This window comes from Bos javanicus, chromosome 12 (genome assembly GCF_032452875.1).
Source record: "Bos javanicus breed banteng chromosome 12, ARS-OSU_banteng_1.0, whole genome shotgun sequence".
NCBI lineage: Eukaryota > Metazoa > Chordata > Mammalia > Artiodactyla > Bovidae > Bos > Bos javanicus.
The window spans coordinates 26,310,546-26,325,100 of record NC_083879.1 but is presented as its reverse complement, the minus strand read 5'-3'; the positions used below and the strand labels follow the sequence as shown (position 1 = coordinate 26,325,100).

General features: G+C 32.7%; 1 protein-coding gene across 6 annotated transcripts in view; it reads left to right on the top strand.

Moving 5' to 3' along the window:
* NBEA (neurobeachin) overlaps positions 1-14,555 on the top strand; it is a 676,277-nt gene that overhangs the window by 155,808 nt on the left and 505,914 nt on the right. Inside the window, exon 1 of one of the 6 annotated variants that reach the window (XM_061434792.1) lies at positions 12,975-13,074. The exons of the other annotated variants lie outside the window; for them this stretch is intronic. Coding sequence (XP_061290776.1) covers positions 13,058-13,074 — 17 coding nt within the window. The 5' untranslated portion in view covers positions 12,975-13,057. Of the gene's footprint in view, positions 1-12,974; positions 13,075-14,555 lie in introns of those variants that run through there. 6 annotated transcript variants of the gene reach the window in all.

The following is a 14,555-nucleotide window of genomic DNA, read 5'->3' as shown; positions in this document are numbered from 1 at the left end:
CTGGGAAAGATTGAGGGCAGTAGGACAAAGCGGCCCCAGAGAATGAGATGGTTGGATGGCATCACTGAGTTTGATCAAACTCCAGGAGATGGTGAAGGACAGGGAAGCTTGGGGTGCTATAGTTCATAGGGTCTAAAGGTGTCAGACGTGACTCAGGGACTGAAGAAGAACAACAGCACAATGATTATTTTAAAAAGTGTTTATTGCAGTATAATTGCTTTGAAGTGTTGTGTTATATAGCATTTATCATTAATACAACTTTGAGTGTGTTATTTATTTTGTTCTTTAGTTTCTACCATTATATAATTAGAATAATAATAACTCACTAGATTATTAAATGCAATAAAATATGTAGATTGATACAATAGGCACTGAATATGTGCTGGGTTTGTTATTCGGATGACAGTGGGTTATTTAAGATTATCCTAATACTATGGTTTTATATTTCAAATATATTTCATCAAGCATAGAGATTGGTTGTTATGGTAGGAGTCATATTATTTTCTGTTTGAGCTGTTCTACCAATGATGTTATTTACAATGGAAAATTACTTATTTAAGTGATGAAGTAGGACTCATACTTTGAATTTCAGTTGTAGTGATTAAAACTGATTGTGAACTGTATCCATTTTCTAGGATAGTGATTTAAAAGTGAGGAATGTGTTAACCCATGTTTGGAAGCCAATACCGAGTTATAAAATACCTGCAAGGATTTGCGATGGTGCTCTTTAGCTGGTTTTTAGATTTTGTAGCTACCCCATTAGCATCCCCATTAAATATCCAATAGTAAGATTTTTCACTGCTTTTTCTTTTGACATGTAGTTTAGCCTTTATTGTAAAACAAACAAAAAGTGAACTAAAAATGTAATAAATGATAGCTTTTGAAAACACATACAGTATTTTTAATGTGATATTTTTGACTAATTCATCTATGCAGAGTTGTTATAGTGATTCCATCCTATTCATAATGATTCTCAATCACCATCATCACCTTGAGTAATTCTGCTGGTGATGAAAGCTATTTGGAAGGTTTTTCATTTCTCATGGATTAATAATGTTTGTATTGGACTTTTCAATCCCATTCTGTCAAGCGGTCATCGAGAGCAATAATTAAATAAATTGCCTTTCACTAAAGGTTTAATAAATACTTATATAATGAGTAAATAATGAACAAATATTTAATAAATGATTTCAAGAAGTATAATTCCAATCTTGAAATAATCATGGCTTCTGTATTTTATGTGTAACGAAGAGTCTGTATATTAAAAATACCATATTCCTTTGATTTGAATGATCGTATATCAAGACATTAACAATTAATGTCCTGTCTTCTCCAACTTAGCCGCCAACTTCTTTTTTTGAGTACATGTTACTGAATTCTATAGATGATAGAAAGCAAAACAAATCTTCCCCATGTGTTTGACTTAGGAATAATGTGTTCTGAAAAAATACCTGTTTACTGGCACAAGATATAAGTAGGATTTTGTATATCAAAGGATTAAAAATACACTGAGTAGCTCTTTTTAGAGACAGTGTTATGCATCTTTTGTTGTTAGGGCAGACTAAGGCTCAAACTTGTATTCTGTTTTAAGCTATCTGTTCTTAGGTGCTGGGGCTATCTGAGGGTGTGTAGTACTAACCCAAGGCATTTACTGAGAGCTTACTGTATGCCATTAGCTGTTTATAATATCTCATTTAATCCTCTCTGCTGATAAGGGAGAGAAAAATTTCATGCCTGTTAAAGGTCACAGAGATTAAGTGGCAGATTAGGACCAGAATTACAATTCTGAAAGCCCGATTCCAGAACTCTCACTCTGAACTGCCATGATTATTAACTCGTTAAGAATCACCTTTGCAAGATGTGGAGTGATTTTAGTAATGCAGTCTTTATCTGATAGTAATATAAATTAAAGTAAGATAGAATATATAAAATATCTATCACAAGGAGCCTTTGGTACATAGTAAGCATTATTGAGTTTTATTTCCTCAGAGAATAGTAGGTAGTCTATTTGATGTGATGCAATTTTGTATTACTAAAATGTATTTTAATGCTATTTTTAACTGACAAATTTTATAAACTAAAAACCAACCACAAGTGATCATGTAAATGAGTTCTTGTAATTATGTAAATATTTTTATCAGAAAAGTGTTCTTTCTGTTTCTAGTTACAATACAGGTTGTTTAATAGAGTGATCAAATATAAGCTATGAAAAATTCAGCAAATCCCATAAAACATTTGTGTCAATGATCTTATAATTAAGAATACTCTTGTAAGGTGAATATTTATGACTCGTTTCTTCAGTGGGTGTAAATCGATTTTTTTCCCTAAAAAATATCTGGCTAGCCAAAGATATTCCAGTAATTTTCTTGAATTTTATAGCCCCTTTAATAATTAAATTTTCATTTTGAAGTCTTGATTAACATCATTGTCATATATCAACTAACAAAATTACCTGAAAATTTTAGCATTTCAATGTCTTAACAACCTAAATTTCCACTTACACTTCAAAGTGATATAAAAATTCTTTGACCATGTTTTCTGGTTTTTAGTTCAGGGAAAAGTGCCTATTATACATATAATATCAAATATTTCTACATATGTTTCACTGGAACTGATAGGTTAAAGAAGTGAAATCAGTTCTTGTGTGTAATGGTTCTGTCCCTTATGGAGGTTGTTGTTTGTATATATAGAATATAATTATTATCATTTTGGTTTCCAGAAGTATTTAAACATTTAAGACTCTGTATCTGTAGAATTATTTTCTGTATATTTCTTAGGAATATATATATCTTTCACTTCTTTATATGCATATTTGCTATTTTGGCTTTTTTTTTTAAAGTTTATAAAATTGGTAATGAAAGTGTTCTTTGAAGCAAAACAGACTCAGAAAATATATTTGATGTATGTATACCACCATTATTGGAGAAAGAAATGGCAACCCACTCCAGTGTTCTCGCCTGGAGAATCCCAGGGACGGGGGAGCCTGGTGGGCTGCTGTCTATGGGGTCGCACATAGTCGGACACGACTGAAGTGACTTAGCAGTAGCAGCATACCACTATTGGGGCTTCCCATGTGGCTCAGTAGTAAAGAACGTACCTGACAGTGCTGGAGTTCAATACTTGGGTTGGGAAGATCCTCCAGAGAAGGAAGTGGCAACCCACTCCAGTATTCTTGCCTGGGAAATCCCGTGATCAGAGGAGCCTGGTGGGCTATAGTTCATGAGGTTGCAAAAGAGTCAGACATGACTCAGTGACTATAAAAAATAGCAACAACAGCACACACACACCTATTACTATTAAAGGAGGGAAACCAAATAATAATTTTGTAGTGAGATTTAAGTAGAGTAAAATGGAATTTACATTGAATTTATTGTAGAAATTAATCTGTAAATAAAAATTAAAATACAGTATTCTGCCTGAAACATAGGGAAAATATAGTGTAATGTTCAAATAACCTTTTCTTTGTCAGCAAAGTTTTTTTACTCAGTGGATCCTTTACAGAAAATATCTGGTAATACAGTTTGTAGTACATCTAACAGTTTAATGGGTTTGTCAGCTATCAACAAGAAAGGACATTTTATTTCTTTCAGACTTACGATGTCTGATTACATTGACTTTTCAAATAAGCTTTTTTTCTACAGCCCATTTTAAAGTGTTTTCCATAAATGATCGCTTTTCTACAATAATTCCTTCATAAAAAGTTTCCTTTACATTTACTGAAATTTGTTTTTAGTGCTATGTTATTTTGTGCTGTTTTAATTTACAACACGTAATTTTGCTTTGTGAATTTTTCCTGCCGTAAAGGAAGGCTTCTGCTTTATATTTGACCAGAAACAAACAAAGAAAGGCATTGTTTTGGCAAAGGAATGAAATACAAATTATTAATTTCAGGAATTTTGGCAACCGGTCACATCTTTATGCATTTGTTGCCTCAATTTTCCTCTAGTTTGCATATCCACATTCTCTGTTCTTCAACATTTTAATAATATTTTGTAATTGAAGATGTTATTTTATGCATGGAATAACATTCATTTCTTTTAGTTTTTCTATGTCTTTACATTGCTTCTGAAATAAGGTAAATTGTTTCATTCATTTTGATATTATGATACTCATACAGTCTAAAACTAACATAAGTATCACTAGCTTTTCTGAGAAAAATTACCATATGCCTGAATATTCACAGTTCATACTCAGAAGCACACAATATTTCTGGTGGAAACTGTGTGTTAAACTCCCAAGTGTTTCTGCTCTCTTCCTATTCCCTCCTGTGGATATGTTGACCTTAGGTGCAATAAGTATAATCTTTAATAAAATAATTAATATGGTATTATTCTAATTAATTTAGTATTGTAATTTTATTGACTTTTATTTTATTTTGTTTCTGGATTCATGGTCTTATTACCAGGATGGAAAACACCCAGAGGTTTTTCTCTAGCATCCTTATATTTAGGCGCATATACCCCAAACCATGAGGAAATTATCTCAGACTGAGCCTCCTCCAGATAGAAGCTCATAACCTGTTCTTCATTTTCTGTTACTTTTGACATTCTTTTTTTTAAGTGGATTTTTATTTTTGTTAATTTTCAGAAAAATTTAGATTTATAATAGAATTGAAAGGAAGTAGCAGAAATGATCTTCATATACTCCCTTTCTTCACAAATACATACCCTCCCCTATTATTGGTGTCAGTCACCAAAATTTTAACATCTTTTTTAAAAAGGATGAATATATTTTGATAGATCATAATCACTTAAACTCCATATTTAAGGCCTCATCTTGGTGCCATACATTTTATAGGTTTGAAAAAAGTATAATGGCATATAGCCATATTATAATATCATAACAAGTATGTTCACTTCCCCAAATTTATTTTTTGTTTTACCCTTTCGATTGTCCCCAGGCAACTACTGATCTTTTTATGGTCTTCATAATTTTGCCTTTTCCAGAATGTCATATAATTGAAATGATATAGTGTGCAACTATTTCAGATTATCCTGTTTCATTTAGTAATATGCAGTGAAAATGCCTCCGTGTCTTTTCATGGTTTGATAGCTCATTTCCTTTTAGCACTAAATATAGTCTAAATGTATCACAGTTTATTTTTCCATTCATCTGCTGAAGGCCATCTTTGTTGCTTCTGAGTCTTTGCAATTAAAAATAAAGCTTCTATAAATATCCGTGTGCATGTTTTTGTGTATATATACGTTTTCAACACCTTTGGGTAGATACAAAGGATCATGATTGCTGGGTTATCTGGTAGAAGTATGTTTAGTCCCATAAAAAACCTCCAAACTCTTCCAAAATGTCTGTACCATTTTCATTCCTACCAGCAATGAATGAACTAATAGATTATTAGTTCCTGGAGGGTTTTTTTTTTTTAATCAGTTATTTCAAATTTTTAAAATAGATAATCATGCTATTTGTGAACAAAACAGTTTTGTGTTTTCTTTCCCGATTTGTATATGTTTTATTTCCTTTTCTTGTCTTATCACATTAGCAGAGACTTCCAGTGTAGTGTTGATAAGGAATGGTGAGAGGGGACATCCTTGCTTTCTTTTTGATCTTAGTGGGAAAATTGAATTTTTCATCATTAAATATGACATTACCTGTAGGTTTTTTATAGTCTTTATCAAGTTGAGAAAGTTTCCCTTTATTCCTAGTTCCCTGAGAGTTTTTATCATGAATGGCTGTTCGATTGGGTCCAGTGCTTTTCCTACATCTGTAGATATGAACTTGAGAATTTTTTGTAGCATATTGCTGTATGGGTAATTGTTGTTGGTGTCGTTTAGTCGCTAAGTCGTGTCTGACTCTTGTGACCCTGTGGACTGTAGCACACCAGGCTCCTCTGTCATGGGATTTCCCTTACAAAGATACTGGAGTGAGTTGCCATTTTCTTCTCCAGAGGATCTTCCCAACCCAGGTATCGAACTTGAGTTTCCTGTGTTGGCAGGCATGTTCTTTACCACTGAGCCAGCAGGGACGCTTTGTAATGGGTGTTGGATGACATAAAATGATTTTTGAATCTTGAGCCAGTCTTGCATACTTTGAGTAAATCTCATTTGGTTATGGTGTATGATTCTTTTATCTTGTTTAAATTCAGTTTGGTCAGGTTTTGTTGAGAATTTTCACCTACTTGTTCATGGGAGATATTGGTCTAGAATGTACTTATTATGACTGTCTAGTTTTGATTTGAGTGATAGTTTTTCCTAACTCATTGTAGTTTTTCATATAATGAGTTAGGAAAATAGTTCCTCTGCTTCCATGCTCTGAAAAATCTGTAGAGAACTAACTGGTATAATTTCTTTCTTAAATGTTAGGTAGAATTCACCAATGAACCCATCTGGGATTGGTGATTTCTGCTTATTAATTGTTGATTCAGTTTTTTTAATAGATGTAGATATGTTCAAAATGTTTGTTTATTCTTGTGTGACTTTTGGCAGAATGGTTCTGAATTTCATTTAGGTTTTCAAGTCTGTCAGCATAGAATTGCTCACACTTTTTTTTCGTGAGATGTGTGGCTATGTTTCTTCTTTTATTTCTAATACTAGTATTCCTGTGTTGTTCTTTTTTTATTCCTGTTAGTTTGACCAGAAGCTTATCAATTTTATTGATCTTTTTAAAGAATCAGCTTTTGCTTTAATTGATTTCCTATTTTCAATTTCTTTGATTTATACTCTGATTCTTATTATTTATTTTTACTTCGTACTTTGGATTGAATTTACTCTCTTTATTTGTAGCTTATTAAGTTAGAAATTTATATTATTGATTTTAGGTCTTTTTTTTAAAATATGTTTTTAAAAATTACCTCATTACAGAGGTATGAACACCCCTGTTTCAACATGCAAAAGTGTGGTTTTCCTTCCATTCCACCAAGAAATTCTCTGTGACACCAGCTGAGTATTGTATAATTTAACTCAGTTCTGACACTCAAACCTGGCATAGCATCAGATCCCACAGGTTGAGGGCTCAGTCTCACAGGACTTGCTTTCTTCACTTTAGTTGCTGGTTGCAAGTCCAGATTATCACCTGTGCTTCTCACCAACTGACTATAGATTGTAGGTTCTGATAGCCTCCTCCTTGGACTTTAGATGCTAATTGCAAGTCCAAATCCTTACTAGTACTTCTTATTGACTGGCTATAAACTGGAAGTTCAACCTCCCATCCTTGGATTCTGTTACTTTGCTAGAGTGGTTCACAGAGCTTAGGGAAACATTTTATTTACTGGACTTTATAAAGTCCTTTATAAAAGGATGATAAAGGATACAGATGGACATCCAAATGGAAGAGATGCACAGGGCAAGCTATGCGAAAAGGACACAGAGCATTCATTCCCTCTCCAGACGTGCCAGACCTTTTAGCATCTTCTTTTATTCACATACCTGGAATCTCTCCCAATCTCTTGTTCTTGTTTTTTTTTTTTTTTTTTTAATGGTATCTTCATTATATAGGCATCACTGATTAAATCATTGACTGTTGATGATTGAACTCACTCTCCAGCTCTTCTCCCCTCCCTGGAGGTAAATAGGTGGGAGGAGGGAGGGACTGGACTGAAAGTTCCAAACCTCTGATTATATGGTTGGCTATGTTGGCAACTCAGAGAAGGCAATGGCACCCCACTCCAGTACTCTTGCCTGGAAAATCCCATGGATGGAGAAGCCTAGTAGGCTGCAGTCCATGAGGTCGCTAAGAGTCAGACACGACTGAGCGACTTCACTTTCACTTTTCACTTTCATGCATTGGAGAAGGAAATGGCAACCCACTCCAGTGTTCTTGCCTGGAGAATCCCAGGGATGGGGGAGCCTGGTGGGCTGCCGTCTATGGGGTCTCACAGAGTCGGACATGACTGAAGCAACTTAGCAGCAGCAGCAGCAGCGGCAGGTTGGCAACTAGCTTTCATCCTTAAGTAAATTCTAAAGGTCACTTCACTAACATGACAAAAGACACCTTTATTGCTCCCCTCCCTAAAGAAATTTAAAGGGAGCTTTGTGTCAAAGCTCTGAGCCAGAAATGGGGCCAAGAACAAATAGATGTTTTTTATGAAAATCACAGTATCACAGCATTCAATGTTATAAATTTCCCAGGAATCATTGCTTTCATTTTATTCCACAAATTTTGATAAGTCATATTTTCATTTTCATTTCTTCATTTAAAATATTTTTAATATCTCTCAAGGTTTCTTCTTTGACTCATGTTTTATTTAGAAGTGTATTGTTTAATGTTCACATTATGGGATTTTCCATTTGTCTTTCTGTTTAAAGTCTTTCTGGTTTCTAGTTAATTTCATTGTAATCTGAGAGTAAATTGTGTAATATCCATTATTTTTAACTTATTAGATGTGTTTTGTTTCCCAGAATGCAGTCCATCTTAGTGCATGTTCTATGTGAGCTTGAGAGAAATGTTTATTCTGCTGTGGTTGAATGAAGTAGTATATAGTTGTCAGTTATCTCCAGCTGTTTGTTTATTGTTGTGTTCAACTAAGTCATAACTGGTTTTCTAACCACTAGTTGTCCATTTCTGAGATAGGGATGTTGAAATCTCCAACTATGATAATGATTTCATCTGTTTCTCCTTATTATATCAGTTTTTGTTTTACATAATTTTAAACTCTGTTGTTAGGTATATACACTTTAGATGTTGTCTTCTTAGAAAATTGACTCCATTAACGTTGGGTAATGCTGTTCGTAATCTCTGATATTTTCCTTCCCCTGAAGTCTTTTCTGTTTAAAACTAAAATAGGTACTCTTACTTTTGTTTGTTTGGTTTTTATCAAAGGTGCGAAATCTACCATATAGGAGGAAAGATAGTTGTATGCTAAAAATGAATCTTGACTACAACCTCACGCCTTAATAAAATCTAACTCAAATATCAACCGTAAATGTAAAATATAAAACTGTAGGACTTTTTGAGAAAACATAGGAGAAAATCTTTGTGATCTAGGCTAGGCAAAGTCATTTTAGACATGACCCAAAAGTGTGATATATACAAGAAAAAGACTGGCAAATTTGACACTGGCTTCATCAAAGTTAAAATATTCTACTCTACAAAAGAAACAATGAGAAGACCTTTTACAGATTGGAGGAAGATGATAGAAAATCACTTATTTGACAAAGGACGTATATCAAGACTACTAACTCTTGAACCCTATTAATAAGAAAGCATAAAATCCAGTTTTAAAAAATGAACAAAAGATTTGAGCAGATACTTCACCAAAGAAGATATAAGGATGTCAAAATAGCACATGAAAAAATGTTTAACATTCTTATCAGATATATTTAAAATGCTCTGAGATGTAGCTGAACATTTTTAGAAGGGCTAAAAAAATGAAATATGCATGATGCCAAGTGCTAGCAAGGATGAAGAGCAACTGGAACATATTACTGGTGGGATTGGCAAATGGTACAGCCATTCTGACAATTGGCAGTTTGTTATTAAGTTAAACATGTACTTATATAACAACTTTCAACTCCTGGATTTGTATTTGTGAGAAAATAAGTGAAAAGTGTTCACACAATAACCTTTATGTGAATGTTTATAGTAGTCCAACTGTTCATCATTGCCATAATCTTGGTACAATTCGGGCTTCCCAGGTGGCACTAGTGGTAAAGAACCCGCCTGCAAATTCAGGGGACATAAAAGACACGGGTTTGATCCCTGGGTTGTGTCAGGAAGTTCCCCTGGAGGAGTGCCCGGCAACCCACTCTATTATTCTTGCCTGGAGAATCTCATGGACAGAAGCCTGCCAGGGTATGGTCCATATGATCGGCAAGAGTCAGACACAACTTAAGCGACTTAGCATGCACAGGTACAGTTCAGATGTGCCCTTTAGATAGTCTGTTCATTCAAGGGAATACTCTTCATCAATTAAAAGTTAAGAAAAAAAAAAAAAGACTTCTGATACATGTAACTATTTGGATGATTCTCAGACAATATCTTTTGGTAAAGAAGTACATACTAAGATTACATACAGTATGATTCTATATATATATAACATTTCTTGAAAAGTCAAAACTATATCACTATCAGAGGCAAGTAGCTATCCAAGGTTGTTTTGGCTGTTGGGAGAATGTGACTGTAAAGGTCTAAGGATAAATGAGTTTTTTGTGTGTGATCGAACTTGTTTTTATCTTGATTGTGATGGAGTTACAGTAACATGTTATATACACACACAAACACACAGAAAAGAAGTAAAGGAGTTGATTTAACTAAGATCATTTAAAAATGAAATAAATTATGAAAAGGATAGAAAATTCTTGAACGTTTGTGAAGCTTAACTATCAAATAATTATTTCACCTTTCTGTGTAGCTAGCTGTTTTAATATTTATTTTATTTTATGGCGGTTTCAGCACTTACAAGGTATGTTTTTAATCCTACCTCTGTAAAATAGGCTGGGGCTTGGCTGAAAGTAGAGCCAGCATCAGGAGAAGAACCTGGCTATTTGGCCTCCCTGCTTTGCATGTTTTACTCTTGAAAGGCATAGCATATGAATATATAGTTAAGATCACTTATTCATCCTTATAATTTATCTCTATTTTTCCTTTGAAGCTTTGAAGTTCTTAGGTATTAGGGAGTTTCATCATTAAATTTCTAAATTTCGCATGTATTCATGGATTACATATACAGTGGTGGTCCCACTTGTAACATGCCCAGAAAGCTTTTGTAAAAGTCTAGGACATTTACAGCATTGTGAACATCCTTTGGTTGAAATTAAATTACACATAGGCTTTAAGCATTATCTTTTTTTACATTGGAACCTTTTAATAAATACCTATTGGTTGTTTATAGAGAACTGTGAACAGAGATGATCAAAAGGCTATTTGGTTGTCATACAATGTAAATTCTGGTAAATGCTATAAACTTACACATAATGATGCCATAAGAGGTTTGGAATTTATTCCTTTACATGTACAAATTTTAAAATTTCATTTTCTTCATAAGACAGACTTTGAAAGATTTCAGTTGCAATTTTACAAATGTCTATTTTTTTGCTCTAATATATCTTGTCAGAAACAAAATAGGCTGATGAAACAAAAAATTAAAATCTGTTACCAGAGCAAGAAAGGTAAAAACGTGTAATAGCCTGACTAATATTTAGTAGGGCCTTTAAATAATGTTCCCTGACAACCAAGACAGTGATAGCAATTCAGTCCTGAGGCTGAAAGAAAAGGTAGAAATTACTGAGGAGAGATTCCATGGCTTAGGGTCTAAGGATTTCATGTGCTCCCCAGTGTATTTCATCTGTCCTCACATTTTGCTGTCCCACATTTCACTGTTTTCCTTATTTGACTTTGAAGATAAATGTATTTTACTTATTTCAGCATGTATCTCCATTTGATGTCTGAATTGATGAATGACAATTTGTGTATCAGGGTTTATTGCCTAAGTAGCCAGTTAGGTAGCAGTCTTTTGAGATAGCATCTTGAGGAACATTTGGTCCAAAAGTGACTGCTAAAAGTACCTGGAGTTAGAAACTTTTGGTTTAGACCTTTCTAATTTTGAACTGTGAATGGATTTAACTCCTCTAACTTGTGGGATGTTTTTTGTATGTATCACTGGAAATTAATTATGTTGAGTGTGAAATTATTTTGGGTATGGACTTGAGTTGATTTCTTTTACGGTTTTATTCCTACTAGGATCGCTTTCATCTTGGAAGAGTTTTGTAGTGAAAGAAGTAGCATAGAAACTATGTTTTAGATATTTTATATATGTATTCATCTTTTGCAAGATTTCAGTGTTTCTCAGTAGTAGATTGGGCTACCCAAAAGATGAAAGCATATGAAAAAGTCAAAAGATTTTCCTCTGTTACAGGTACCTTAAATCTTGTTAGAACATAATCTATTTCTGAATTTATTCTGACAGTTATTTTGCCTGTTAGGTTTCTTAAGAGATTAAAAACACCCTTATGTAAGTGGAGAGGGTGTTGAATTTCAGGGGGAACCTTCAAATTTTTACATTATTAATTCCATTCTTCTTAATGCATTTAAAAAGCTCATCTGGCTGAGGTAATTTGATTGTTTCAGTACAACGTAAATTGAGAAGCCAGTTTCCTGTACCCAAAGAACTGTCTTTGAATTGAACTTAGGTTATATATTCAGTCTTACTCATTTCAGATATTTTAGGTCTATCTTTATGATATATTGTATATTTAAATAGTAAAATTCCTTCAAGATAATAAGAATTGAAATCACATTACATGGATTATCTACATTAGTTATTTTTTAAAAAATAATGAAGAAATTGAAATGGATTGTTAGATTAAAATAAAGTCAAGATCTATATTGACATAAATTTTAATGACTCCTAAAGGTAGTACATATTTTTTCATTAGTAACAAAAATGAGTCATGTTTATACATAGTTATTTATTATGATCAGTTATTTATGGGGCAAGACTATTGTGGTTATTCTTAATAATGTGGACCAGTAAAGAGATTATTAATATGCTCAGTCATAGAGGTATTATCATATTATTTCCTTCATTTTTGCTTAAGGTCTAGCCCTTTATTAGTATATTTGAAATAAATATTTCTTAATTAAAATTCATTAAGAATCCAAAGATGGTAATTATTTTGAAGAAATAACCCTGTAGGTTATTAGTGTCATTTTCCTTAAAAGAAGACAGTATTAAAAACCCTTAACCATTCCTGAAGTAGAATCACTACTTACAGAACATGTTATAGTACTATCTGTTGAAAAGTTTAGCAATTTGACTTTCTGAGGTAAAAATCAGTTTACTTTTTCTCTATCAAATAAAATATTCCTGTGAAAATCTGTTTCTGGGTATTGCTATACTTTTCAAAAGAATGTTCTGTCTTGTGTATACTAGTTTTGGCTGATACAAATACTTGCTTTTTGGTTTATCCTAAATATTTAGATCCTCTACAGATGAACTGATGTGTCTAGACAGGAAGTGGTATGTAGGAGATATAGGAATGGGCTGAAGTATCCTTTATATTTGCCTTTGTATCTAGGGGAGTTGGAAATAGGCAAGAATGGAGAGAAATTTTGTATGGCAGTACACAGAATTTTGCAAGTTTATTGTGAGCCCTGAAGCAATCCGATGCATTTTAGTTACTGGTAAGTTTGTTAAATTATGTTTGAAAATGTACCTCTTCGAAGATGGCCATCTATTTACTAATAAGTCCACCATGTCAAATATACCTATTTTAAAGATATTTTTGAAAAGATGTAGTATTGCTATTGCATTGGGTTTTAGGTATAAATTAAAAATACTTTTGTTAGTGAATGCGTTTTACTTTTCAGTTGTTGTCATAGTTAAAACTGAAGTAAAATTAACATTATATGGCTTGTCTTTGTTAATATTTTGGAATAATAAAATTAATATTTCTCATTTTGTAAGGGAACTCCACCATGTTTAGAAGTCTTAATTAATTCATTAGTTGTTTGAGAAAGAGTGTTCCTTTTGACATCAAAGAATAAGAACGTCTAGGGCATCTTTGTCATTTTGTATAGTTCCGTATAGGAGCGTGATTTATTGTAAGAAATACTTACTTTGTATTTTATTTCATGGACCATAGGAACCATGGTGAGGCATTTCTAGTCTTTCTTTTTGGCAGTGCTGATGTTTAGGAATTTTAGTTGTTCTTTCCCACTAAATCACTAACTCATGTGTAGGTAAGAATTCCATGAACAGGTCAGGAAATTGTATAATTTCTATGCAATAGTTTTCTTTATTTTTTTTCAGACACTTAGGCAGACCTATTATGTGTGCTAGTGCTTAAGCAATTATTTGTGAAGTGGCTTTGACTATTGATAAAATTCATGTAAAATGGACTAGATTGCTTATAGGTGTTCTTTACAGAAACATTAAAAAAATAAATAAATAAAATCCCAGGGGATTCCTTGCTATTTGTGTTCTTCTTACAAATATCTATCTTTGACTTTAGGACAAAGTACAAGAATATCAGTGATTTGCAATACTAGTTTACTATTTTCTTTTATGTGGTTTAAAGACAGAAGACCAGTTAATATAATTGAATTTAATTTCTTGAAACAAAGTATTTTATTTAAAATATTTAATATATACTATCTAGCTTATATCAGGCTTTCCATTAAACTATCAATTTTTATAGTGATAATAATGATGCTAATTTTCTATTGACTCTTTTTATGAGAATATTTCTGATTTGAACAAAAATAGCCCCATTATCAGAGAAATGTGGTGTTAATCCTATAGAAACCTGAAGAACTAGAGTAACTTCAGAAAATAGAATAACTTTAGTTCCTTTTGAGTCTTCAAATTTTCCTCGTTACCAAATTTTCTTAATTTCATGTAGAAATGAGTAATTGTGAATCTAAAATATATTTAGAAATTTATATAAATCTAAATATACAATTTGGGGTATACTATAAACCAGTGTAAGTGGATATTATTTTAAGTATTGATAAAGTTTGGCTTGGAGTTATTTATTATTATAAACTACAACAAAGATATATTATGAAGAGTATATATTTTCTTGATTAGGAATGCTGCCATGTATCAATGCTGCTGATTTGAAAATTGTGTAATTTTGTGAAGTAATACATTAACAAAGCTT